At 44.0% G+C, this 27,049-nt stretch overlaps 1 protein-coding gene and 1 long non-coding RNA gene across 7 annotated transcripts in view; one reads left to right on the forward strand and one right to left on the reverse strand.

Annotated features, from left to right (window-relative positions):
* Window positions 1–27,049, forward strand: part of GALNT9 (polypeptide N-acetylgalactosaminyltransferase 9) — a 232,729-nt gene that overhangs the window by 159,701 nt on the left and 45,979 nt on the right. For 4 of the 5 annotated variants that reach the window (XM_062631559.1, XM_062631560.1, XM_062631561.1 and 1 more), the window contains one exon: window positions 1,414–1,531. In XM_062631559.1, coding sequence (XP_062487543.1) covers window positions 1,414–1,531 — 118 coding nt within the window. Of the gene's footprint in view, window positions 1–1,413; window positions 1,532–8,341; window positions 8,428–27,049 lie in introns of those variants that run through there. The other variant, XM_062631562.1, reaches the window with a different exon arrangement.
* On the reverse strand, window positions 3,500–5,814 carry LOC134170327 (uncharacterized). 2 transcript variants are annotated; one of them, XR_009967238.1, is made up of 2 exons: window positions 5,749–5,814; window positions 3,500–4,352 (listed from the first exon to the last, which is right to left on the reverse strand). It is a non-coding gene; the product is annotated as an uncharacterized LOC134170327 (long non-coding RNA). The 2 variants fall into 2 exon arrangements; XR_009967237.1 differs by lacking the exon at window positions 5,749–5,814 and adding an exon at window positions 5,153–5,260.

The raw sequence follows: 27,049 nt of genomic DNA on the forward strand, positions 1-27,049 counted from the left end.
ACCTTTTCCATCATCTTTGTTTCCTTAGGGCCTTTTCATGGTGTATATATATAAGCTTGGGCCATAGATCGAGCATTCTGTATTCTACTAGAAAATAGGTATAAACTCGATTTTTCCTGATGTCTTTTTACAATAGCACCGTTAGGAATGATGTTGCATCTGCCAGATGGCCTAAAAATCACCTCCCTTTCAATGCAAGAGGGAGCACAATTTTCTTTTATGACAGCTCCAGAAGGGTTCCGTTTCTCAAATGACACTACAATTTCCCTCATTCAGCAGTCTGGCCTGTCAGGATCCTGCTAAAATGGGGTTTCTACCTCCAGGGCCTTGGTACATCCCATAGATGTGACTGCAGGATAGCTACCCATAATCTTGCAGTAGGCACTATGCAACCTGCAAGTCAAACATGGAGCTGCAGGCTCTTGTTTGGTTTTCCACCTTGAAGTTAGTTAATTGTATTTCTTGACTGGGGGCTATGGTAGGAAAATCTAGTTCCTATCTTGAATTTTGAAGATGCAGGTGTTGTGACCAAACCGGAGATACAGAGAATGTGTGGGCACATGAAAACTGCAGATGTCACTAGCTTGTATTGCATTGAAATAATGCTTGTGTTCCTATAGTAAATGATCTCAAAATCCGTTGTCATGTAGTGCTGCTCATGTCACACTCTGTGACAGGTTTCAGATTGCTTTGTAAAGGAGAGCAGAACCATAGTTTTAAGCATACAGAAACTGATGCTCAGAGAAGGGAAATGATTTATGTGAAATCACGCAGTTGTACTGGGGGCAGATTCTCTTCATCTGAAAATTCTTCCTTTTCTGAAGGCTGACCTCAGCAAAGACAGAAATGTTAATCATGGAACAGCCTCACAAAGGCTGAAATTTATCTGCCAGAGTTGACTCCAGGAGTCCCTTGCTGGACCTCATACCATGATTGATCTATGGCTCCTGACATGCGCTTACTTTTAGTATGTGGGTACAGGGACTTCTCATTTCTGACAAAGCTCATGGGGTTTTGTTGTGTGCTAATCTTGAAGTGTTGTCTCGTTCTTGTGCTACTCTGTGTGCTGGTGAACTTTAGCTGTAGCACAGAGGTTGTGCCTATAAAATAAAGGAAAAGCAGCCTGATGCTTCACTTACATGCCCAGAGAACTTCACTTTGCATCTTATGTCTGCCTCACAGGCAGCTGGTCCAAGTGTGCGTGACACTGTGCTAGTTGTTTAAGTTGGCTCTGGTCCCACAAGGTCCTCTGTCCATTGGGGGATGAAGTGGAATGTAATTGCACACTAATAGATATGTGTAAAATGTAAGCTCAAAGGCTAAGAACTGTTCTGCCTGTGTACGTTTGTTATGAGGTGGGTTCTGTGGTAGCTAATAAGCAACCTAATTTCTTGCTGTAATCTCTCCATGCAGGACACCAGCCATGATTGGATGCTCGTTTGTAGTGGACCGAGAGTATTTTGGTGAGATTGGCTTGCTTGACCCTGGTATGGAGGTCTATGGAGGAGAAAACATTGAATTAGGCATGAGGGTGAGTAACAAAGAAGAGACTTTGTGCCATGTCTATTTACAGGTAAAGACAGGGAGCTGTGGCCCATCAGAATAAACTGTTTAGTTACACTAAAGTAACTGATACTGCAATGCTATCTGGTACTGACAGTCCCAGTAAATGAATATTCCTGGCCTTACTGGCCTTGAGAGAACTGATATTTCTGGTCTTGCAGATGCAGTACCAACTGAAAACTAAGGCCAGGCTGGTAGGAGTCAGTTCTAATGTTCTACATAGCATGCATGATGAATGTTGTGGTATTTTAAAGCTTTCAGGCTCCTCCTTACAGAATTAAGGAGTTACAGCTATTCAGTCCTGTCAGGTAGGTAAATGTAAAGTATGGACCAGTGACTTTGAGACAGCATGAATCCACCCTGTGCTTCTGGACTTTGCTTGTGATCCTTTGCCCTTGTTTTTAAGGTGGTACTTGCCAGCAAGTCCTTCTGAAGTCCAAGGAACATGTCTTTGCTTAGCACTTGAAATGAGATCACTTAATGTTGCATGAACACAGTTTCCTCATTATAAAGCTGACTGTTTAATTATTTTTCCCTTACTCTTTATTCCCTGCTTCACAGTAACACGTCCCTGGTGCATGTAATGTGCTCATTAAAGCATATATTCTGCTCATGGTGAAACACTGAACATCAAATTAGTCCATTCTTTATCTGACTCTTTTCTTCTAAAATTGCTACAAACTCCTTCACACCAGTGGGCTGAGGAAGAAGGTCATTGCAGCAAGAGTTTATTTTCACATATGGGTGTGTATTTATTATTCCAGCATCGCAAGAGGGATAGGGTTTGTAATGGGACTGTGTGAATACTCTGCTTACAGTTTAAGGTGCAGAATTCACATAGGGGACAGAAAAACTGCTACCACAAATCATCCAATTTTCCTTAAGAGGGTCAGGCTATTACCAGGATTGTGTGAGCTTTCCTTTATCATTGTGCAGGGCTTTGAGCTGTTTGAAACTTTTTCCACATGGCTGCTCCCAGAATAGATTGAACACTCTGGCAAAACTCTGGCGTAGCTGATGAATAAGCTTCCTAAGAAATCTGAAAGCTGTCGCTCTTCCTTAGGCGAGAAGAACTTGCTGAGTACAATTAGGGCTCCTGGTAAACAGAGGCAAAGGTTTTAATAGGATTATGAAATGGCACTTGTTTGAAGAGGCAAGGATTTGAACTGATTGAGGGCAGGATTTCAGGGGTAGGGAACCTGTTAAAGTCTTCAGAAACCTGGGATCGAAAAACCAGCTCTCATCCTTTGCAGGGTTTTTCTGCTGTGGGGCAGTGGCAGTGTTTGGGGGTTTTGCCTTATAAAGCATAATTAACCATGCTGTTAAAAGGCTTTATGTAAGTACGGGATTATGGGTGAGTTCATTCTGAAATAAGCTGTATGTCCGTAGCATGGATCTGTTACTCTGTTTTCAGCCTGGATCTAGCAGGGTAAGTAATACACAGTGTCTACCTCCTAATTTGCAAGTCCTATGCATGGTCCCCTCCTGTGTGTCTTTCAGAGCTGTCAGAAACTAACAGTGTGAAAATGCACAGGAACCTTCTCCATTCTCTGTAAGATATTTATAAAATCACTGTGAATTTTTTAACTCCAGAATCTCAAAGTAAGTCACAAAAAATCCCTCATTTCCCAAGGCCTGGCTGCACTGACCCATGCAGAGATATTTGGCGTATCCCTACACATGCACAGAGGGATGCTGGTGCCCATGTGTGATTCTGCTTGTGTGGAGCAGTGAAACACGGAAAAGGGAAGGAATAAATGCATGAATGAATAAAGACCAAGGAATAATACAATAAGAAATAGTAAAATGTGGGGAAGTGGTGGCACTGTTTGAAAACAGCTCCTATTTAAAATAGCTGTGACAATAATCCTTTAAATTTTTTTGCAAACTATTATCATGTTACTACTAAAAGAAAAGGAATTAGGTTTGGAGTGTCTGAATGATATTACATTGCATTTAATGAACCTTCATTTAAATTGTTTTAATAAAGTGAAACAGGGAGAGTTGGTGAAACTGATGAGCTGATTTGGGAGGATACTGTTTGATAACACAGCTAATCCCCCTTAAAACTATTGTTTATTAAAATAGCATCATCTTGGGTATTCCACTGTTGGCTTTTCCGTTTCTAAATTCCATAGATGGAAATACTTATATAATTAGCCTGAGTGATTTTCTGTGTTGACAAAGCAGTGCATAAACTGACTGGAGCTACCACATCTCTGGAAAATGCTTAGGGCTCTACTGCTCTTTTTTAACTCATGTTATTTTATGAGTAACTTTCATATTGGTTAGAGCTGTGACATTCTCCCAGTGGAGTAGCTTTGCAGTGAAGCCAGTGTCTGTTTGCCAAGCTCAGGAGATTCTGGTTTGGTTGAGAAAAGCGTCAGCTGTTCTGGGAAATGAAAGGGAGATGGACGTGATTGCAGGCTTGTGGTAGTGAGGAATAGATGGACACTTACCTAATGTCATCTTGTACTGTGTTTTTCAAAGATGACAGTTTCAGTGAAAGATGGCTAAATACAGGACTGAATTCTGTTGTGGACAAATGGTGCTATTCTCTGTGTGTTCACCAACCAGCTACTGAAGTTGATGGGAATTGTCTGTGAGCACCTAAAAGGTGATTTTGGCCAGGAATTTATGAAGTCAAATCGTGGCTGACTCCTCTGTGGATGAGGTGCCCTTCACAAGCACAGGCAACTTGGCTTCTTAACTGCATTCAGGCAGGCACCACACTGCTGCTCTGCCTCCTTGTATCCTGGTTTCATTCCAGCTGTGGTTCACCTCCCAACCTGTAGGCAGAGAGAAAGAAAAGCAATGGTCCTTCCTCCTGCAGCAAAGCTGTGGGATGTGTCTGTGCCTGAAGAAGACACCCTAAACTCAGAATAGATCATGTTCATCTTTGCTGCTCCTGGACATCAGATGGTCTTTCTGACCTGTAGAACAGAGACATACCCAATAGTTAAAGAAATTGAAGCAATGCTTGAGATGAATACAGGGATCCCTTTAAGTGAGGGTCCCAAATTATGACCCTGTAAGAAATTGCATTGTTTGCAAGTGTCATGAACATTCCTTTCCTAGTGGGAGCTACAACACACTTAGTTATTTAGAAAGGGATCATATAAACATTAAAAGCCTAGTTTATGATTTAACCTAATACAATCAGTTTACGATGCATCTTTTTATAGCGAGTCATTAATCATTGCACTAAGGATCTCTTTCTTCCTCTGGTGCTCCAGTGATAAGGTGAATGAATTGCTGTTCATTTTATTTTGTACCCATCAACTGTAATGGTGGGTGGGAAGTGATCAACCATTTGTTTTAGAGGATGCTCCAGGACAAATTAAATTCTGCTTCCACCATTAAGAATCCAAACAAATTAAATAAAAAATACATTACCACACTGACAACTGAAAGCTAAGCTTTTTCTCTTTATGGCTAGCATCAACTGGCAGTACTACTGTATTCTTAATAGGACTGTGATACACCTCAAAAGAGGGAATCTGCATCAGCTGATGAATGAGTGTTAACTCAGGGATTTGAAACCCCACAACCAAACCACAAAACCAACACACACAAACTGCTGACTTACCCAGTTTGAGGTATCTTAAACCTACTGCTCAAGAGGTCCTGGCCAGAGTAATCAGTTGGAGATGTCCCTAGGTACGCGTATGACAAATCGTCTCTACGGTGAATTCAAGTGACAACTTAGTGCTTGCAGTTAGTTGTGGCTTTGGCTCATGCAGATGTGTCCACAGTAACTTTGGCCAGTTGTGGGAACTGACAATGTTATGGCACAGTTCATCAGGCCGAAAAGAACTGCCTGACGATGGGATAAAAGCTTGGCTCATTCACGCTCTCTGCTGTCGTGATTACCTCGCTGTGGTGGCCAGGCTGCCTAGCTGAACTTAGGCATGGGCTGTGTGTATAGAAATGCAGTCCCACCTCTGAGCTGGGCAAGGAATACTGCGTGTCCTGTAAAAACTCGTGGTGCAGATGCACTGAAATCTCAAAATGAGGAAATGAAAGTCGTTACCCAGCACTGGCATACGCAAGCAAATCATGTACTCTCCAAACTTGTGCTTTATGGCCCAGCTTTACTTTAAAACCAGATGAGCTGCATTTTCTCCAGACAGAAGTGCTAATGATAGATTGTTGAGTAGTGAGTTCTTGACCTGATTTTATTACCTTTAGCTAAGGAGATTTAGATTTCTTTGAGCAGTCAGTGTTTTAAATGCAGATTCTGGGCTGGTATGCTGTCATAATAATGTCACAAAGCTTATGTATAGCAAACTTTAATTCTCAGTTCTGGACAATGCTTTTAACCCTGTGTGATTTGTGAGGCCAGGCTCCCAGCCTTAGAGCTAAGAGGTAAGTAGGGGCCCCGATCTGGAGAGTTTCTCAACTGCTGTCACATGCTGTGGTAAAATACAAGTGAAAACGGTACAAAAATAGAGCTGAATCAAAATGTCTTATTTCAGTAAATCAAAACCCTTCAATATTATCTTGATTATAATTTTTAGTAAAAATTAATTTGGTTTCACATGAGAGGTTTTAAACGAAAGTGGTTGAATTTGAAGAGGTTCAGTCATTTAAATGGTGTTAACAAAATACACAGTTGGTGGCATGTGAAATAGTAGTGCGTGCTGTCCTTGGACATGCCTGCTCACACTGGAGTGTGATAAATCTGTCTTTTCAGCATGAAGTTAAATGCCATTAAAATGTTTCTGACCAGTTATACACTGAACTCTGCCCTGCCTAAGCAAAATCCTTATAAGAATGTAATCTTCTGTTATTGGCAGTTGCCCTATCATAGGCTGCAAAGATCTCGGTGATATATTTCCTAGGTCTCACCTGCCAGATAAGCCATGTAAGTAAAAGAGTGTCCTCTTTTCCAATTCCAGATTAATTTAACATTTTGATAGGCGTTTTCTAAGGTAAAAGAATGTTAAGCTTCTAAAGTCAAGCATTAAGAAATCATGAAAGGATTGAATTCATGGTGCCTGGATTACATTAATTCACAGCTCCTTTCCCCCTTCAAAGTAGGGATTGGAGTAGTCTGTTCTATGGTGATGTGCATATAAGATGAGCCAGGTCCTCAGCCTGTCTAAATGTTCAGCGTCTTTTAATTCCAGCAGAGTTTCATTGATTCAAACAGGATGAGATTAGGCTTGACATTTGTATATAGCAACAATGCTTTGTGTCTGGAAAAGAAGACAGGCTTAGTTGTAAGTGAGGACACTCACACAAGCATTAAATCCTAGGCTGCTGAACCCTGGAGTGTCTGAAGTCACCGTGCATCACTGCTGCCCCATTGCCAAAGCATGTGAGTGCCAGTAACTGTACTAACAGCTTGGAGAAAGCTGTTAGCAGCTCTGGTTACTCTGGTCCTGGCTTTGTAGTCGCATCCTCCCATAACTGATGCTCGTGCCTTCATGCAGTGAACCAAAGAGATGCGCTGCTATCAGCAAACAAAGAAGCCATGTAAAAGCAGATGAAGAGGACAGGCTGAATTCCATGTGACAGCCAGCACCAGGGTTCACATTGTGACATCAACCATGATTCAAACTGGAGGATTTTCCTTGGAAAAGGTCTTCCCATAGGAAAGAGAAGGATGTGAAAATGGGCACTTGGCCCATTCCAATTAAGTTGGGGTACTTGGGTTTTTCTCTGACCAGACCATTTAGATAGTCTTTAATTGTACTCTAAATGGGACACACAGTCTTGCTTCTGGAGTGATAATCCAACTGCAACCTGGCTGCAATTTCCTTCAATGACAGTGTGCCTTTTTTCTTTATATTTTGATTTTTATTAAATTGACGATAACTGTAACCTTGAATGAAAAGCAGTGGTTTTATCAGAACACAGTGCGATGGTGCTCTAGCATGAAATTGCCAGCAAAGTGTAGGACTAGAGTTTGTGAACACTGTTAAAACCACTCTAAATTGGGAGCATTGGAAATAGCTCAGGAAAGAGCATCTGGCCATTTGGCTTCAATATCACATCATGCTCCATCGAGTGAAACATTTTATGTTACAAACTCTTTCATGTAGTAGGACATTATAAAAGCACAAGGCTGGAAATTTCAGAAAGAGATCAACAGTGAAAGAACTGGGGAAAGACAATGTTTCCTTACTCTTTGCTGCTTTCTTTTCAGCCACTTCTCTGCAGGTTTAGTCTAAATCTGATGCAGGTTCCTCTGCAGTGACTAGCGAGAACTGAAGAGAGAGAGGAAAAAGGCTCGGAAGGTGACTGTGCTAATGGCATTGAGATTGAAATAGGCTTCACTTGCCTAATGATGAGACTGAACCAGAAGCCTAGAGATGAGCTACAGCTGGTCAGAAACCTTCTCTTATAACATGTTTTCTGTTGCAAAATGACAGCTCATCTAGAACTCCAGATGTTCTGTAGAACTCTACATTTTGATGCGGGTTACCAGAAGCCTGGTTTGGGCTGTTGTATACCCAGAGGTGAGCAGCCAGCAGTCCTTAGCTGGGTCCAGCACACCTGCAAAAGGCAAACTTTGAGGTTTTTGGAGCCATCTTTTTCAGAACTCTTCCAAAAGTGCTGTGGAAAACATCATTTTTCCACTCAAAAAATGAAATGCAGAAGCATTTGTGTTGCAGGATGCTTGTGTTGTAGGATACCTGCTGTTCCCAGAGCAGGGAGATGCCCATTTGCTAACTGACCTTTTGATTAGCTCCCCAGGTTGTTCTTGTTTCTCTGGGGAGGAGAGGTTTAATCTGACCCTCTGCTAGGTATAAAGGGCTCTTAGGATAGGAGGAATCCTTTTAGTCTGTCCTTCTGCAGTCAGAGCAAGGAAGTGTGTTCTGTGTGAGGGTTCCATGACTCAGACCAGCAGCCTGGGTGAGTCGTGGAGGGGCAGCCTCTGGATGTGGGACCCATAGTCCAAACTGCCTTCCTTGGCTGTGGCCAAGGCTCCTGTATGTGGTTGTGTGGCTGGAGGGTTTTCCCAGATCCAGGCAAACAGTCTCATGTGGGAAAATGTACCTTAGAGGTGAGAGTGACAGGATCTTCCATTCTTGAGCACAATGTCTGGAGATGGATCGTAAGCATTGAGATATATAACTTGCCATCTGTGGCTGAGGTGTTACCTGTGTAGGAAAATTCAAGTCACCATTATTTATGATGCCAAACAGGGGCATGTAAATCCTTATCCCTGACAGGTGGAAGTGTTCTTACTGTGTGAGCATGAGGAAAACAGAGCTGATCTTTGATGAGTGGTGGGTTTGGAGGGGGAAGGTGTTGTGGGATTTAGGTTGTTTTCTTTTAATTCTGCCTGGAAAACTTTGGGAGGTAATAGAACATTTTTTACTGTATGTTTTGCAGCCTGCTAAAAAAATGTCTAACTGACTAATAACAACCCTTGCAATAGCGTTGCCTCACTAGAGCAAAGCATGTTGAGCTGACCTGTGTGACAGATACCTCTGAGCTGAGGAGCAGGAGCAGGGAAGGAATAATGCATTTACCTGTTGTCGAATGAAGGTTCCCTCCTTTGGTGCCAAAAACTTGTATCATTATCTGCACTGAGTGTAACACACAGAAAAAAGGCAATTTAGCACTGTGTGTGAAAGAGATGAGCTATTTTCTGTTTAGGGCAGCATCTGTTTAGCCACCAGTGAGAAGTTTTTAATGCAAGCCTCCTATAAATTTGGTTTTACTGGTCTGTGTAATGCAATGGGAATATCCACAGCAGAGGAGCCCCCAGACAAAGTGACTGTGTTGTATACCAAGGAATACTGAGCATTACTCACCAGCTGCATGATCTTGAGCAGTCTGTTTCCTACCCTTCCTCTTCAGGTTGCCCATCTGCTAATGGCATTATCGTGATAACATTACCCATGTAGCGGGCAAAACAGTAGAGAATGGCACAGCTGTAATCTCTAGAGGGCAGAAAATGCCCTCTGGAAGGAGGGGGGACCAGCTCTTCTTACTTGTTTTGCAGTTAATGTTTCAGAAAGGCACTGTTGGCCGGGCACCTTGCAGGAAGGTGGCAGGGAGGGACAGCTTCTCCCCCAAAGGGCTCACAGAGGAATAAGACCTTGCATGGAGGAGCTGGAATGGGGCACAGATCCCTGAGCACAGGCAGAAAATACACAGGCGTGAGTGTCCATGGGCATTATGGGCATTTAGTGCAGAGTCAGAATAGCAAGCAGGTGAGTTGTTCATCTGTTGCCACCTGATCTTCCTGTGCAAGTAAACCCTAAAATGTTTTCTCAAGCTTGCCTTAGTTTTATGGTCTTGTCCTTTTTGGTGTTGGTGGCAGTGAGCATTTTGCCTGCTCATGTTGTAGGAGGACACCTGTGGGCAATTGTCCAAACAATAGCAACAGAGCTAAAAGCGCATCCTGCAGAGGTACGTCATTCCCTTTAACTCGGTGCCCTTTAAAAGCTTTGGGGGCATGTTTCATGGCAGTGTTTTGGAGCATGTGTACAGTGAGACACCTTTAGATCATACTGGCTGCCAGGAGTTGGGAACTTGATAATAGCCATTAACTGTACTGTTCTGCACTTTTTTTTCAGCATTATTTTGGAGCTGAACTCCTGCTCTGTTTCTGCATGAATAAATGAAGTCATTCCCATATGGAAGGAAAGAAAAGAAAACAAAACCCAATAATATAGCTCAAAAAAACTGTCATAAGTCTCCCTGAAAAAGTTCCAAGATTCTCTCTCAAATTTTGTTTTGTACATGGTTAAAATAGGGAAGCAGGTTGGGTGAAATGTTTTATTAGCACATTTATTGTAACTTAGAGCTCCATATGTAGTTTCGTTGGTAGCATACTGCAGTTAGTCTAGATCCATACAGACCAATCATGGTTGCATCTTCATATGTCATTGTTTCTCTTCCATGAACACCAGATTGGATTGCCAGGGTTAGACGTGTATATAACATGTGCAAATGCATTGGTCAAAGTGCCAATTGCCTTCCTTTGGTAACTTCCAACATAACGGGAAGGCGTTAGCTATTTAAAAGAAATAAAAAGCAAAGACAGAGTGGGGTATCCATCATTTCTATTTGTATCTTAGGCTTAGAAAAGGCAGACTTCCCTCAAAAATCGTATTTAATATGACACACAGAATTTATAGCAGGAGACATACAGCCAAGGAGAACCCAGAGAAGCATCAAAATCCGCCTGTGAAATCTGTGTTAGGTGCAGCTGTGTATTACGTATTCAAGTGTTTTGACTGTAATAAAATAGTCTATTTGCATGTTTCAGTAAAACTGTAGCTGCGTAGTTCTACCTAAAATGCCACTTAGATTTCCTCTGCATGTCTAATAACTTGTCATTTACACAAATATCTTCCTATTAGCAGAAAAACAGTTCAGTAACTTCAGAGCGTGTCACACCCGTAACTCCTGGCGCACTTGGGGGGAGCAGGTAAAGAAGTATGCTTTCATTTGACCAAGGGGAAACTGAGGCAGGAGGCTCTAAGTGTCCCCTTTGGATGTTTGAGAGTCACTGGTTTAAATGGGCTTAATTGTATTTCCTTTTGATTGTCCTGAATTCAAAGCCTGAAATGATTACTGGAAGTTGCAGCACATGCATGTGTTAGAAGAACTGCACTTCAAATTCTTCTGCTCCTTTAGGACATGATTGAGTGAGGAGAGGACAAAGGTAAAGGGCTTCAAGAGAGGTAAGCAAATTCCAAGACCTGTTCCTAAGTAGTACTGAGCACATTCAAAGCAGTTCTCACAAGATCTGTTTTCTTGTTACCTTGTCACATTGAGCTGTCAGGTACCTAGTCGGTCACAGAGTTTCTGATACATCTTCTGCATTGCTCTTTATGGCTGCATCACCAGCCACTGTCTCTGTTCCCCCCAGGGAGGGAAGGTAATGTTTGTTATTCCCTGCCTCTTCCTTTGCCTCCCCTGACACACCACGAGCACCCCGCATGGGGCCAGTCTGGCAGCAGCCTGCCAAGGACAGCATCACAACATCAGGTATCGTGCTTGTGCTGCTGCAGGCAGACACAAGTCATATTCCTTCTTCACTCCTTTCCCTCACCCTTTGTACTCCTTGTCAGAAATTCAGTGGCATTGAACAGTTGTACTGCAGGAACATGCAGGTTACAAGCTGCACCAACGCACGTGCTGGATTGACTGGTAGGTCTGTGACTGCTGTGTTGTCAGTGGTGTCATCTTCCCTACCCCTCTGTCTGTGGTCTGAGCATTTGTTGCCCTGACGTTGTTCCCTTAGCCCAGAGGCATTGATCTGCGAGCCCCAGCGAGCCCCAGATTGGTGCTGACAAGTTCAGCTCCAGTTAGCTGCAGTTCAAGGTCAGTTGGGACTTTAGAATATGAATAAATGTCAAGGTTTGCTGGCACATCGATCTCGGTCCTTTTGATTACTGCCAGATCGCATGAATAAATTAGCCTTGACAGGTACGATGAATTGTATAGGCTACTGATCTCTAACAGTAAATGTTAAAGAAGGACGCGGGAGGCCTGGAGGGGAAAATACCCTCTGCAGATGCTTGTAGTAAATGAGGTGAGTCTTGATACAGTGCTCAGGGGGTGATGTTCAAGCAGGAGGAGGCCTTTTGCTCATTTGAGATTGAGTGCCAAGCTGGGGCATGTTGCCTACTGAAGTATTGATTTCCTTTGTCGGAAGGAGTTTGGGTTAGTGTGTGTTACGAAGCGAGAGCACTTCGGCTGCCTTTTGCACCAGCTGCCCTTGCCCATCCAGCGTGGCTTTCAAATGGCTTGGTGTCGTGCCTTCTGGTTCCCAAGAGTGGACAGAGGCAAACAGCTAAAATGAAACAAAAGTAGGGGCATAAGTATTAGGCGTATCGATCACTGCTTAATTATTCTATTTTTTAAACAAGAAATTGTTATCTTTGATTGCTAAATGAGGATCTGAAAAGAATTTGAGGATAGAGTGGGTTTTTTCTGATACGACTTCAGGTGTTTCTAAGAACTTTCAGTTTTCTTAAATCTAAAATCAAATATTGCAATGCCCTCCAATATAAGACACATCAGACGGCCAGACTGTCACAATCATGTAGGCTTGTTCTTTTCTGTGTACTGTTATCCCTTTAATTAAGCATGCCCTCATTCTGCAGCATTGTACACACATTCTGTCTCCCCATCTTGATATCTTGACAACTCATCTGTGTGTTTGTGTATATATAAGTCTGTGTATGCATATTTATATGTATCTAGAGATCATGGACTAGTGCTCATTTTGGGCCATTTCTCTCAGGGCTTCTGTGAAATAGTTGGGTTTATGCTGAATTAATCATAGTATGATTAATCAAAATGCACGATTTCAAAGACAGAAGCGTTTTTTCCTCCAAAAGCAGAAATGTATGGGAGTGCCCTATTTTGTAGCAAAAGAATTAAAGGGAGAAACTTTGTTTTGGCTTCAGTTTTTCAAAATGAAAGTAAACCAGTCTATTTTCCATTGTGAACATTCTGCATAGCTCCATGTAGTCTTAACTATAAATATACAACCATCAGTTTTGCATGGAAATTGTCCAATTATTATATATAACTGATAGTGTATGTATAATTTAAAAGCGACTATTATAAATCTGCTGTTTATATGCCAAACTCTTTGGACTGATAGACCCTCAATGTATGTATGTTATTGGAATGGAAGGGGTTACAAAAAGGATTTTTACTTGTATAGAAATGCCTTTATGAATGTAGAAATCGATTAATGTAGACAGAGGTTGAGAAAGAAGGCTGGGAAAGAGACAGTGCTGTTCCTATTACAAGAACTTCACCAGATGGATGGTGTACATCACACACCATGCCTGTGTCAGGGTGCTAAGAACAGCGATGAGGAAGAGAAGAAGGGAATGGGGTGTGTTGGTGGAAAGGAGGGTCAGGGACAGTGCTGAGTGGTAAGAAGCAAACTGATTGGTAAGAAGGATTTGAGAATGGTAAAGCAGCTCTTGCAAGATTAGCCAATGCAGGCAGGTGGCTCCAGGCCTTAAAATGTGTGCTTCTCTGATTACTGGTATTAAGGGAAAAAAGTGTTTACAAAGTGGTCAGGAAGAGAATGAAGATTATATTTTGATGGGCAGGGCAGTATTGTGCTAGACTTAGAAATCAGGCAAAGAAGCTGTTAAATAAGAGAAAAGCGTTAGTATTTCTAGAATTGGCCTTCTTGAGCACTTGAGGGTCCATGTGGTTTGCTTGTAACATCATGCTGACCTGTTCTCTGTGCTGCAGCAGAAGTAAGAAGTCTTTTAGAAGGCAGAATTAGGACCCAGGTTTGTGTCATCCTGTGCTTAGCAGCAGCTCTTTGTGTTATGCTTTCATTTACACAGGTTACTCATGGTTGTCTTAAGCAGGAAGCACAGCAAAAATTATCACTAAGGGAAACGGGGCTCATTTTTCTTGTCCCTCATTAGTCCGTTTTCAGTATCTCTTTAAGAAGATAGTGATGTGCAAATGTGGTAGCAGTTCTCCCCTTTTCATTCTGTCTGCCTGTTTTAATGAAGCATAGCCCATTGTCCGTCTTACTGAAGCAACATTTCCTGGCATTTCAAATGTCAAAGGCATTTTCTACATGAAAAATAGCAAATTCCAGCACTTACTAAGATGTTTCTTAGACCTTCATACAAAAAAATTTCATTTGCATACCTTTTGGGGCACTGATCTTTTTTTCTGTTTTGTTTCTCTTTTTTTTTTTTAGCAGAGAAAGCAAAAAAGGAAGGATATAGTGCAATCTAGCATTTTAGTTTAAAATTTAGCAATGAGTCAAGGCACAGCCAAAGTAAGAAATTGAGGCAAATGTGACAGCAGAAGAAAGGAATGGTGATAGGGTGAGTTGGGTGAATTGCATCTCAAAAGGTAGTTTAAAAACCCTGTAATCTTTTCCTTTTGATAAGTAAAGACAGGGAAAAACTCTCCTTCAGTGGCATTAGCTGAATGCCTGCACCCTCTTAGATATAGGAGCAAAGTGCTGTGATTTAGCAAGACAGAAAACCTTTAACAAACAGGGATCCATGAGCCTGCTAGAGATTGCATGATAAATCTTCCAACCAGCTGCATATTGACCTTCTTTAATTGTGATGTACAGCAAAAGGGAGTATCCAACCCAGTTTGAATGATATTCATGCTTTCCTGGTGTGTGGGGTGGATTGCTGCCCTAGGTACAGAGGCACAGCAGCCACTGGTCATAGTTTACCATTGATTTGAATAGCACTTGTTTTCAAAACAACTCTGGTAAATCCAGTGCTGCTTAGCACTTGTTATCACATTAATAAAGAGCTGACATACTAACCCTCTTCCTTTCATGCCTTAATTTCTGCTTCTGTCACTGTGAGGGCTTCACGCAATATTTCTCCATTAACTCAGACACATGAGGTCTTCAGTAAAGACTATTTGTGTCCTTCATTTTTTCCCCATTAGTGCTGGCATCCCCTGCCCAGTACAGGTAATGAAGAGCATGAGGAGTTGTCCTGGGTTCCGCAGTAGCAGTCATGTTTTTCCTTTGTGTTAACTGGTACAGTGCTGTGTTTTGACTTCCAGTTTGAGAACAGTGTTGGTGAAGCCGATGTTCTCGGTTGTTGCTAAGTGATGTTTACCCTGACCAAGGACTCTGTGAGGCTCATGCTCTGCCAGGGAGGAGGGGAGGCTGTGAGGAAGCAGAGACGGGGCGCCTGACCCGGGCTAGCCGGGGAGGTATTCCATACCACAGCACGTCATGCCCGGGGTGAGGGGTAACTGGGAGTGACCCGGAAGGACAGGGGTTTTCGGGGTGGAGCTCGTTTCTCTTGGCCGGTGGTATCGTATTCTCTTCCCTTGTTATTTTCCCTTATCATTGTTGTAGCTGATAGTAGCGGTGGTGATTTGTTGCTGGACTGTTTTTGTCTCAACCCGTAGGAGTTGCACTCTCTCGATCCTCCTCCCCGTTCCTCCGGGAGCGGGGAAGGGGAGAGCCCCGGTGCGGGGAGGCAGGGGGGGGAGACGGACACGGACCTCGATTGTTGTCAGCTCGGCACCACTCACTGGGAGTGAGTGAACAAGCTACCTGACTGGGTTTAAACCACGACAGTTCTTTTGGCGCCCAACGTGGGGCACGAAGGGTTGAGATAAGAACAGATCTGACTGGATTGATAGTCACTCGTCACAATGCTGATTTATTGGCTCTCAAGGTTGTTCCTCTTGATCTCACAGTTTCAGTATATGATATCTTACGTCCATCCGGTACTTGCTGTATTAGTGTTTTTCAAGTATGGGGCTTGGGCTAAGGTTTTTATCCCATTGTACTTTATGGTAATGACTTGTAATACAATAGAATCATTGATCATGAAATTGATCTGGCTTATGTTCCCAGTGTGGTCACCACCTTTATACTTTGGGAGGTATATGATGGAGGTGCTTAGCAATTACACATCTTTTTTCTCCTTCTCAGGTGCTCAACCTGGGAAGGAGACATCCTTTTACCCTCCTAGTCGTCCCCCCAGACCATTTACATTTGAGAGTTTTGAATTTTTTGAATGGCCTTTTAATGCTGTTGAGACTTGTTTGCTGATGGTGATGGGAATCACCATGCTAACACGCATACAGAGTGTGTTTTACCCACTACTGATTTCAAGAGTTAAGCAGATTCAGGTTTGGGTCTTGTCTGGGGTCAAACGACGATGTAGGAGGACCGAGAGATTTTCCCTGAGGCTGGACAGCCATGAGTGGCAGGGTGTGTGGGATAGTATGGGCAAGTATCTAGGTCAGTGGGCCCCTCCAGTACTTTGGAATTTCACTACTGAACAACTGCAAAATCCAGAAGAATTAGTAAAACACTTAAATGAGGTGTGTGGTCATTCTGGCCATACCAGAGATGGACAAATCATGGCAACGTGCTGGGGCTTGGCCTATGCTTACAGGGCCTTGTTCAACACTATCCAGCACCTTCAAAAGGAAAAGAATGTCGGCGGATCTGAGGGCAAAGCAACAGTCGCTACTCAAACTTTGGCTGCAATGAACAGCACAGCTGTCCCAGTGGCAAGTACAGCAGCTGCTCAAACTTCAACTGCAACAGACAGCGCGGTTACCCCAGCTCCAAGCACAGTAGCTACACCACCCCCAGTAACAAGTACAGTTGCTACTCAAACCACAGTGATAATCACTGCAGCCAAACCAGAGGACCAATTCGTACCAATATCAGTTGCCCCTGTACGCAAGAGAACAAGCAAAAAGGAGGCAAAAAGGGTGAAGCGAGATGAAGAACCAATGAATTCACCACCCGGTCCAGAATCTGATCAGGAGTCATCATCACATGACGAAGAAGAAGAAGAAGAGGTAACTTCTCGACCTCGGACCTCAACCGAGCTGCGGAATATGCGAAAAGATTTTACCCGTCAACCAGGGGAGCACATCATCACCTGGTTACTCCGATGCTGGGACAATGGGGCTGATGGTCACGAACTAGAAGGTACAGAAGCCAAGCAGCTGGGATCACTTGCTAGAGAAGGGGGAATTGACAAAGCAATTGCAAGAGAGAAAAAGTCCCTCAGCCTTTGGAGGAGGCTCTTGGCAGCTGTGAAAGAAAGGTTTCCGTACAAGGACGATGTTACGAGTCGTTCGGCCAAGTGGAATACTATAGACAAAGGCATCCAGTCTCTGAGGGAATCGGCCATCGTAGAGATGATCTATCACATCAAGCCGAATAACGGGGATACACCTATAGATCCAGATGAAGTTGAATGTACACGACCCATGTGGCGAAAACTTACACGGAATGCACCGTCATCATATGCCCATTCATTGGCAACAGTAACCTGGAATGACATAGTACCACTAACAGTGGATGAAATGGTTCATAAACTCCGAGAGTTCGAAGACAATCTCACCCCTTCCATCATCTCAGCTGTGAAAAAACTGTCCCAGGACATCGAACAATTGAAGGACAATCTATCTGATTTATCCGGCTCCTCACGTGTACCAACACACGTCTCAGCTATTAACAAAAGGCGTCCTATTGTTCAAGAGAGGAGATACAGGAGGTATACGCCACGGGGTACCCTATGGTTTTACCTGCTGGATCACGGAGAAGACATGACAAAGTGGGATGGAAAACCTACTTCAGCTTTGGAGGAACGGGTGAGTGAACTGAAGAGGGGAGCAAGGGCCAAGACTGATCGTCCCATGAGAGCTACGGCTTCAGTCTCTGGTGATCAGTTTCCCAGATGGAGTGGAAGAGCTGATTTTACTCCAGCTCCTGTGATAAAGAAGAATAATCCCTTTCAACACGACTTAAGTGTCCAATGCTGTGACGACTGTTAGAGGGGCCCTGCCTCCAGCCAGGTGGAGGTAGGGGACAATCGGATTTACTGGACTGTGTGGATCAGATGGCCTGGCACATCAGTCCCACAGAAGTATAAGGCTCTAGTAGATACCGGTGCACAGTGTACCCTGATGCCATCAAGCTGTCAAGGGGTGGAACCCATCTATATTTCTGGAGTAACAGGAGGATCCCAAGAGTTGACTGTGCTGGAGGCTGAAATCAGCCTGACTGGGAGGGAATGGCAAAAGCACCCTATTGTGACTGGTCCAGAGGCTCCATGCATTCTCGGCATAGACTACCTCAAGAGAGGGTACTTCAAAGACCCAAAAGGGTACCGGTGGGCTTTTGGTATTGCTGCTTTGGAGACTGAGGAAATTGAGCAGCTGTCCACCTTGCCTGGTCTCTCAGAAGATCCCTCTGCTGTGGGGTTGCTGAAAGTTGAAGAACAACAAGTGCCAATTGCGACCACAACAGTGCACCGGCGGCAATATCGCACCAACCGAGACTCCCTGATTCCCATCCATCAGCTGATCCGTAGACTGGAGAGTCAGGGGGTGATCAGCAGGACCCGCTCACCCTTCAATAGCCCCATATGGCCAGTGCGAAAGTCTAATGGAGAATGGAGACTAACAGTAGACTATCGTGGCCTGAATGAAGTCACACCACCATTGAGTGCTGCCGTACCGGACATGCTAGAACTTCAGTATGAACTAGAGTCAAAGGCAGCCAAGTGGTATGCCACAATTGATATTGCCAATGCATTTTTCTCAATCCCTTTGGCAGCAGAGTGCAGGCCACAGTTTGCTTTTACTTGGAGGGGTGTCCAGTTCACTTGGAACCGACTGCCCCAGGGGTGGAAACACAGCCCTACCATCTGCCATGGACTGATCCAGACTGCACTGGAACAGGGGCAAGCTCCAGAACACCTGCAATACATTGATGACATTATTGTGTGGGGCGATACAGCGGAAGAAGTCTTTGAGAAAGGGAGGAAAATAATCCAAATCCTGCTGAAAGCCGGTTTTGCCATAAAACGGAGTAAGGTCAAGGGACCTGCACAGGAGATTCAATTTTTGGGAATAAAATGGCAAGATGGACGTAGACAGATCCCCACAGATGTGATCAACAAGATAACAGCAATGTCTCCGCCAACTAATAAGAAAGAAACGCAAGCTTTCTTGGGTGCAGTGGGGTTCTGGAGAATGCACATCCCAAATTACAGTTCGATTGTAAGCCCTCTCTATCATGTGACCCGGAAGAAGAATGATTTTAAATGGGGCCCTGAGCAGCAACAAGCCTTTGAGCAAATTAAACGCGAGATAGTTCATGCAGTAGCCCTTGGACCAGTCCGGACCGGACCAGATGTAAAAAATGTACTGTACACTGCAGCTGGGGAGAACGGTCCTACCTGGAGCCTCTGGCAGAAAGCTCCAGGGGAGACTCGAGGTCGACCCCTCGGCTTTTGGAGTCGGGGATATAAAGGATCTGAGGCCAGCTATACCCCAACTGAGAAAGAAATACTGGCAGCCTATGAAGGGGTTCGAGCTGCTTCGGAAGTGATTGGCACTGAAGCACAGCTCCTTCTGGCACCCCGGCTGCCCGTGCTGGGCTGGATGTTCAAAGGCAGGGTCTCCTCTACACATCATGCAACCGATGCTACATGGAGTAAATGGGCTGCACTAATTACACAACGAACTCGAATAGGAAATCCCAGTCGTCCAGGCATTCTAGAAGTCATCATGGACTGGCCAGAGGGCAAAGATTTCGGAATGTCACCAGAGGAGGAGGTGATGCGCGCTGAAGAGGCCCCACCATATAATAAACTGTCAGAAAGTGAAAAGCAGTATGCCTTGTTTACTGATGGCTCTTGCCGTATTGTGGGAAAACATCGGAGATGGAAGGCAGCTGTATGGAGTCCTGGACGACAAGTTGCAGAAACTGCTGACGGAGAGGGTGAATCGAGTCAGTTTGCCGAGGTGAAAGCCATCCAGCTGGCCCTGGACATTGCTGAACGAGAAAAGTGGCCAGTACTTTATCTCTATACTGACTCATGGATGGTGGCAAATGCCCTGTGGGGGTGGTTGAAGCAGTGGAAGCAGAGCAACTGGCAACGCAGAGGTAAACCCATCTGGGCTGCTGCACTGTGGAAAGATATTGCTGCCAGGGTGCAGAACCTGGTGGTGAAGGTACGTCATGTAGATGCCCATGTACCCAAGAGTCGGGCCACTGAGGAACACCAGAACAACCAACAAGTGGATAAAGCGGCTAAGATTGAAGTGGCTCAGATGGACTTAGATTGGCAACGTAAAGGTGAATTATTTTTGGCCCGGTGGGCCCATGACACTTCAGGCCATCAGGGCAGAGATGCAACATATAGATGGGCCCGTGACCGAGGGGTGGACTTAACAATGGACACTATTGCCCAGGTTATTCATGAGTGTGAAACATGTGCTGCAATTAAACAAGCCAAGCGGTTAAAGCCTCTTTGGTATGGAGGACGATGGTTGAAGTATAAATATGGGGAGGCCTGGCAGATTGACTATATCACACTGCCACCAACCCGCCAAGGCAAGCGCCATGTGCTTACCATGGTGGAAGCAACCACCGGGTGGCTGGAAACATACGCCGTGCCCCATGCCACTGCCCGGAACACCATCCTGGGCCTTGAGAAACAAATTTTGTGGCGACACGGCACCCCAGAGAGAATTGAGTCAGACAATGGGACTCATTTCCGGAATAACCTTATAGATATTTGGGCCAAAGAGCATGGCATTGAGTGGGTATATCACATCCCCTACCATGCACCAGCCTCTGGGAAAATCGAACGGTACAATGGACTGTTAAAAACTACACTGAGAGCGATGGGTGGGGGAACTTTCAAGCATTGGGATACACACTTACCAAAGGCCACCTGGTTGGTCAACACCAGAGGATCTGCCAACAGGGCTGGCCCAGCCCAGTCAGAACTGTTACATATTGTAGAGGGGGACAAAGTTCCCGTGGTGCATATGAAGAATTTGCTGGGGAAGACAGTCTGGGTAATTCCTGCTTCAGGTAAAGGCAAACCCACTCGTGGGATTGCTTTTGCTCAGGGACCTGGATATACTTGGTGGGTAATGCGGGAAGATGGGGAAGTCCGATGTATACCTCAAGGGGATTTGATTTTAGGGGAAAACAGCCAGTGAACTCAATTGTATGCTGTTGCCTGCTGTGTAATGCTTTTATAGCCCATCAACTGGATGTCTCCAGGTCACCAGCGACTGGCCCTGACTTCCCTCCAGCCATCATCCCAACAGAGAATGAACTTTGAACATCATGGACCGAATGGACTCGGCAGCATTATAGGGATTGGTCCATGCACTAAGAAAATGATTTTTCCTCTTGGTCTGTATGTATATGGATGTATATATGTGGGAGAGCGATGGTGTATTGAAAAATGTGGGATCTGAGCACGACGTGAATGGTATGGAATAAGGGGTGGATAATGTCCTGGGTTCCGCAGTAGCAGTCATGTTTTTCCTTTGTGTTAACTGGTACAGTGCTGTGTTTTGACTTCCAGTTTGAGAACAGTGTTGGTGAAGCCGATGTTCTCGGTTGTTGCTAAGTGATGTTTACCCTGACCAAGGACTCTGTGAGGCTCATGCTCTGCCAGGGAGGAGGGGAGGCTGTGAGGAAGCAGAGACGGGGCGCCTGACCCGGGCTAGCCGGGGAGGTATTCCATACCACAGCACGTCATGCCCGGGGTGAGGGGTAACTGGGAGTGACCCGGAAGGACAGGGGTTTTCGGGGTGGAGCTCGTTTCTCTTGGCCGGTGGTATCGTATTCTCTTCCCTTGTTATTTTCCCTTATCATTGTTGTAGCTGATAGTAGCGGTGGTGATTTGTTGCTGGACTGTTTTTGTCTCAACCCGTAGGAGTTGCACTCTCTCGATCCTCCTCCCCGTTCCTCCGGGAGCGGGGAAGGGGAGAGCCCCGGTGCGGGGAGGCAGGGGGGGGAGACGGACACGGACCTCGATTGTTGTCAGCTCGGCACCACTCACTGGGAGTGAGTGAACAAGCTACCTGACTGGGTTTAAACCACGACAGGAGTGTAATGTGAATGGCTGACTGAAAACCACCCCACTGTTTATGTGTAGATGCTTTCACAACAGCCTTTGGGTTAAACAACAGATCTGCCTGGTGGTGTTCCAACATACAGAACCAACCAAGGAGTAAGGAAGGTGTAAATGTAACCACACTGGTTGTATGTCAGGCCGCAGGGTGAGAGCCATAGAAGCAAGGTGCAGAGGGAGGTATGTGTTAGACTTTGTTCAGTTTCCAACCCTGGAAGCATGCGAGCAGCACTCATTTCATCCTCTCTGGGGCATCTTTGGGGTTTGGACATCTTTTGCATTCTGTGCATTGAGCTGGCAATGAAGTGTTCCACGGGGTTAGTGGAGATGAGCTGCTACTCAAGTGCATGAGACAAACAGGCAGAACCAAATCATCTTGAGCTAGGCAGGAGGGAGCTTGAAAATTCAAAGAATGTTCCTTCCTACTGTGTTTCAGCTTTTCTTCCAGGCCTAAATCCTTTCTTTATGGCAAGTCTTCAAACCTTTTCTCCACCTTCTGTTTTCTGCTCTTGCCAACACATCTTATTCTTTCTCATCGCTCTCCTATCCCTCTGCCTTTCCTGGCTCAGCTCCACCAGGCCTTAATGTTCCACACTCTCATTGAGCTGTACCAGTTAGTTATGAGCTCAGTGCTGCTGTGGACACCAGACCTCTTAAGTACCTAAGCAGCTCCCAGGAAAGCTCATAAATGTCTTCCACAATGGATGTTCAAAGTAAGGGAAGCATTAGAGGTTCGAGGAGTTTCGTGCTTAAGAGAAGTCTAGACTAGGTGAGGAGAAAAACCTATTACTCAGGGTAGGGAAAAAAAAAAAAGCCTTTCTAATAGCAATAAAAACTAAGCAGGGGTCCCATCTGTGACATGAAATGGTACTGTAAAGGAAATGTTTTAGTCTGAACTGAAATTAATTCAGAAGAAAAGTAGAAAGGGCTTCTGTTTTGTAGGGAAATCAGCCTTTGATCACAGAGCTTTTGTTTGACTTCATCTCTGACTGTAGACTGATAAAGAGTTCTGGAGATGCTATGCATTTGAAAGGAAAATCTGAAATTTGAAACAGTGACCTCAGGAAGTGAACCCAGAGGTGGATGCAAACAGAGGAGGGCCAGGATCAGGTGCGTATGGAGAAGTCTCTGAAATCCTCAAGGTCTTGAGAACTAATTCTGTTCTGAGGTGTGTCTCATATATCCCTTATTCCTGTTACTTCTTGCCTCATTGACTCTTCTCCTTCTTTGGTCTCTCTTTCTCTGTGTGGTCTCTTGTTTTCAGTGCTGCCTTCTTTCTTCTCATCCATTCATCACTCTAGGTAGATGGACAAAATAGCTAGAAATCGTCTCATGCGAAAGAGAATCTAATGTTGCCTTTCATCAGGCTGATGAAAACAGACCTTAAGGCACCACACCACACAAGGATGAGGTTGCCTGAAGTGGACATAGTTCTAGCATAAAAACAATTGTAGGGTGTAGAAGTGGAATAGAAAACAATATTTAAAATTATTTCAGTGCACTTACACGTATCTGTATATCCTGGATATTGTCAGAGATGGGCAGGGTGATCTCCTCTTCAGGTCCATTACAGCTAAATTGTTTAGGGATGGCTTTAATGCTGATATCTGATTGATATTATACGCAGGTTGATTTAGTTGGTTAATGTGGATGTTTCAGCTTATGTGTATGAGTGTTCCTAAACTAGCCAGGTTTCTTTGCAACAACTTGGCTGGGGTGGCGTAAAGCTGTGGCTGACACATAACTGTGCCAACTTATGTTTTCTGAGCCAGTCAGTCTTTCCCTATCTTTGAACTAAAACATCAAAGTATCTTTATATATATGTAAGCAGTCACTTATGACTGTGTATTGGTTTGCATCAGTAAAATGTTACAGAAAAGTGTCTTGGGGAGCAGTTTCTGTGGGCATCCAACGTAATGGGATTTGAACACCTTAACAAATAGATGTGCGCAGACTGATTGCTTGCATGCAAAGCTGTGTTTTTAGTAAATGGTCAATGTTTGTGGTTAAATTGAGTGAGTCCGTGTGCACACTGTGGTACTGCTGACGCTGATTGTTCTCGTTTCCCTGTGTGAAGAGTTTCATCCAGTTGATTAAGGAGTAGATGCAGTTCTGTATGACTTTGGCCAGTATCAAACTGTTTAGCAATTAGTCACAGTCATTCATATGTTAACAATAAATGGCCAGAAACTTAATCAGCAAAGCATGAATTCCTGAAAACACTGCTCAATTTGTGAATTACTTGTAAATTGGAAAATAGTCAAATCTATTTGAAATGATTGGTATCATCAGTTGGAGACACTGTCTAATATTTGCAGCTATTCTTCTGTTTCGTGTGTATTTGAAAGGTGACTCTTTTGGGTGTCCATCTTAATGGATCTTGGTCTCCAGAGAACCTCAGCCTTGCGTTTCAGGGGGAATTTAACTGTGTCAACTTGGCTGCCCAGCAATAGGAGCAGTTTCTCACCAGTGTTCCGTTGTGATTGATAGGCAGTAAGGTACTCTGGAATGACAACTTCATACTTTTCTACATATCCTTTAGCTAGATTCAGGTGACATCCATGTATTGGCTTTTGATGCCAAACGCTCCAAAAAGTCATTTATGACTCTGTCAACATCTCAGAGAAGTGCAAGATGAAGCATTAGATGTCATTAACCACAACAACGTGGTATGTGGATTTCCAGCCCAAATTTTAGGCTCATATGTAATGTACATTCTGCTATATGTGGGCGTCAGAATTCAAGAAGCCTGATAAATTACTGTTGGGGTTCATTAAGAGTAGTGTTTTGGCAATGTGGCTGGACAATTCCCATTAATATTCGTAGGAATTTAACAGATAAATCTCCTTAAATAACTTTTAGAAAATTTACCCTTGATGTGCTTTACATTTCAATAGGCTGAGCTGTGTTTTGAAATTCCATTTGAGAAGGGTATTGTGATATAATAACAAGGGACACGCAAAAGTCAGTAGGATGCATATTTCTACATGACACTGGAGGCTTACAGTACTTTTAAATCAGGGCATCCTAGAATACTATTAATGAAATCCCCTTTAACCTTAAGGGATAATTTTTTTCTAAGTAATCCACAGGGGATTTGGCTGTTAAATTTCCATTAAGGCTAATGGGATTCACACTATTACAAAGCAAGTTCCCCACTAGCCCTGCTGAAGTTCTACCCCCTGCAGCGATTAATCGTACCCATTGGGCTCGTTAATGGAAATATGAAGCAAATTATCTGGCTAATCATATGTGATCAATTAGCTCTCTTGCAGTAATTGATTGCAGGCTACTCAAAGCCAACACACAGTTCTAAGATTTTATAGCCAACTGACAAAAGACAGGGTGTCACTGTCACGGTTGTAAGTGCCAGGGCAGCTCAGAGATAGCAGGTACCAAGGTCTGCAAGGAGCAGATCCTCCTTGTATACTCCTGTCTTCCAGCTCCTGGTGTGAATTCCTCCAGCTTCCCTCTGACTTGCATCCCTTGTAGCAGGTCCTGCAGGTGTCTCCCACGAGGAGCGTTCTTCCCCCATTGCCTTTACCAGGGCATCACTGGTTGTGTGTTGGAGTTCTGCATTTTCTTACTCAGCCCCAGCCAGAGGCTTTGCGTTTGCTTCTACTCTTCTAGGAATCTGCATTTCCAAGCTGTGAAGTGGATAAGCTGGTCTGAATGGCGTGGTTGTGCTGGAATGTGTCTTTGGCTCTGTCCTTTGATCTGTTATTCTCCTACCTGGTAGCTAAACTCCTTTACCCCTTTTTGCTGGACCTGTTTTGCAAGGAGCATTCTCTGAGGTTGTGAGCCTGATGGATTAGCATGCCAAGGTCTGCCCTCAAATGGCTGGAAGGAGAAGCAGCACTCTAGCGTATCAGCTGTAGAGCTCACTCCTCACTGTTGCTCTGCTTAAAGATGGGAAGCTACAAAGTTTACCTTTTCTTTTAATGCTTGGTTAAATCTAAGCCACTGAATTGATTGGTTTGGGGGCCAGCATTCTGCAAAGACTTAACGTGCCGCCAAAATTAGCCTTACTTAGGCTGCAGACTCAGCTCTTGAGGATATTCTTTGATGTACGTTATGGTATTATGGTTAAGCTAACTGGCAAACATGCAAATCCAGGGGTGCCATGCAAAATCAATAGCATTTCTTCAGGCAGAACACTAATTTATTGCTGCACTGCATGACTGTGTCGCTTTCCTAATGAATTCTCCAGTGTGCAGAGGTGCACTAAACAATGAAGATAAATACTGGTGTTCAAAGAAACATAATGCAGATTTATAGCCATAGCAGAATACAGAGTGCAGATGTTTTGCATATAACCAAGATTGGTTTATGAGCTTTTTCAAGTGGGGGTATCTGTATCCTAACTGAGGGCTGCTTTTCAATGGAACTTGAAATGAATAAAGCAACAGGAAACTTTGTAAAATACATTTTGGCACCATCCAAATGGCAGTGTCCTCTGTGTACCCGCTGCATGTGTTTCAGCTTTTACTGAGAGCAGTCTGATGGCATAGGTTGGGCCATCAGGGAAAGGTAGGTTGAAAAGGGAGAAACCTCAAGATCACCTGAGCAACTTTGATCACAGAGTCATCGAAAATAGGGCACTTAGAAAAGCACTTAGGCAGTTGTTAAAATCCCTCCCAGCCCGTGTATTAAGTAAGCCAGGCACCAACATATTGAACAGCTTTTCATTGCCCTACTCTGTCATTTGGCATGGAAATGTTTAGTACCTTGTTATTAATTTTTGTATATTCAGAAGCTTATTTCTGTGGAAATCTTTATTTCTTTTTTTCTTAGTGGGAAAAATGAAATTAACTGCTTCTATTATGCTGCGTTTCCATGGGGAACCTTACTAATGCACATAATATACAACAGCTGATGGCAAGTGATGATAAGTTGTTTATACCATTGGGAGCTCTGGAATGAGTGGTTTACAAAGCCGAGTAAGTAATGAAAGTCCATAAACAAGGCACTCCACAGAGCAGCAGAGTGACAGAATTTTGGCTCCACGTTTGAGGCTGTTTGGCTGGTATTGGAAATCCATATAACATCCTTCCCTCCTGGCATCTGCTGCTTTGAGAAGGTTCAGTTCATTACAATAACAAATTTCAGCTAAGCAT

Source organism: Pezoporus occidentalis, unplaced genomic scaffold (genome assembly GCF_034315485.1).
Source record: "Pezoporus occidentalis ecotype Australia unplaced genomic scaffold, CSIRO_AGI_Poc_V1 ctg37, whole genome shotgun sequence".
In the NCBI taxonomy this organism is placed as follows: Eukaryota; Metazoa; Chordata; class Aves; order Psittaciformes; family Psittacidae; genus Pezoporus; species Pezoporus occidentalis.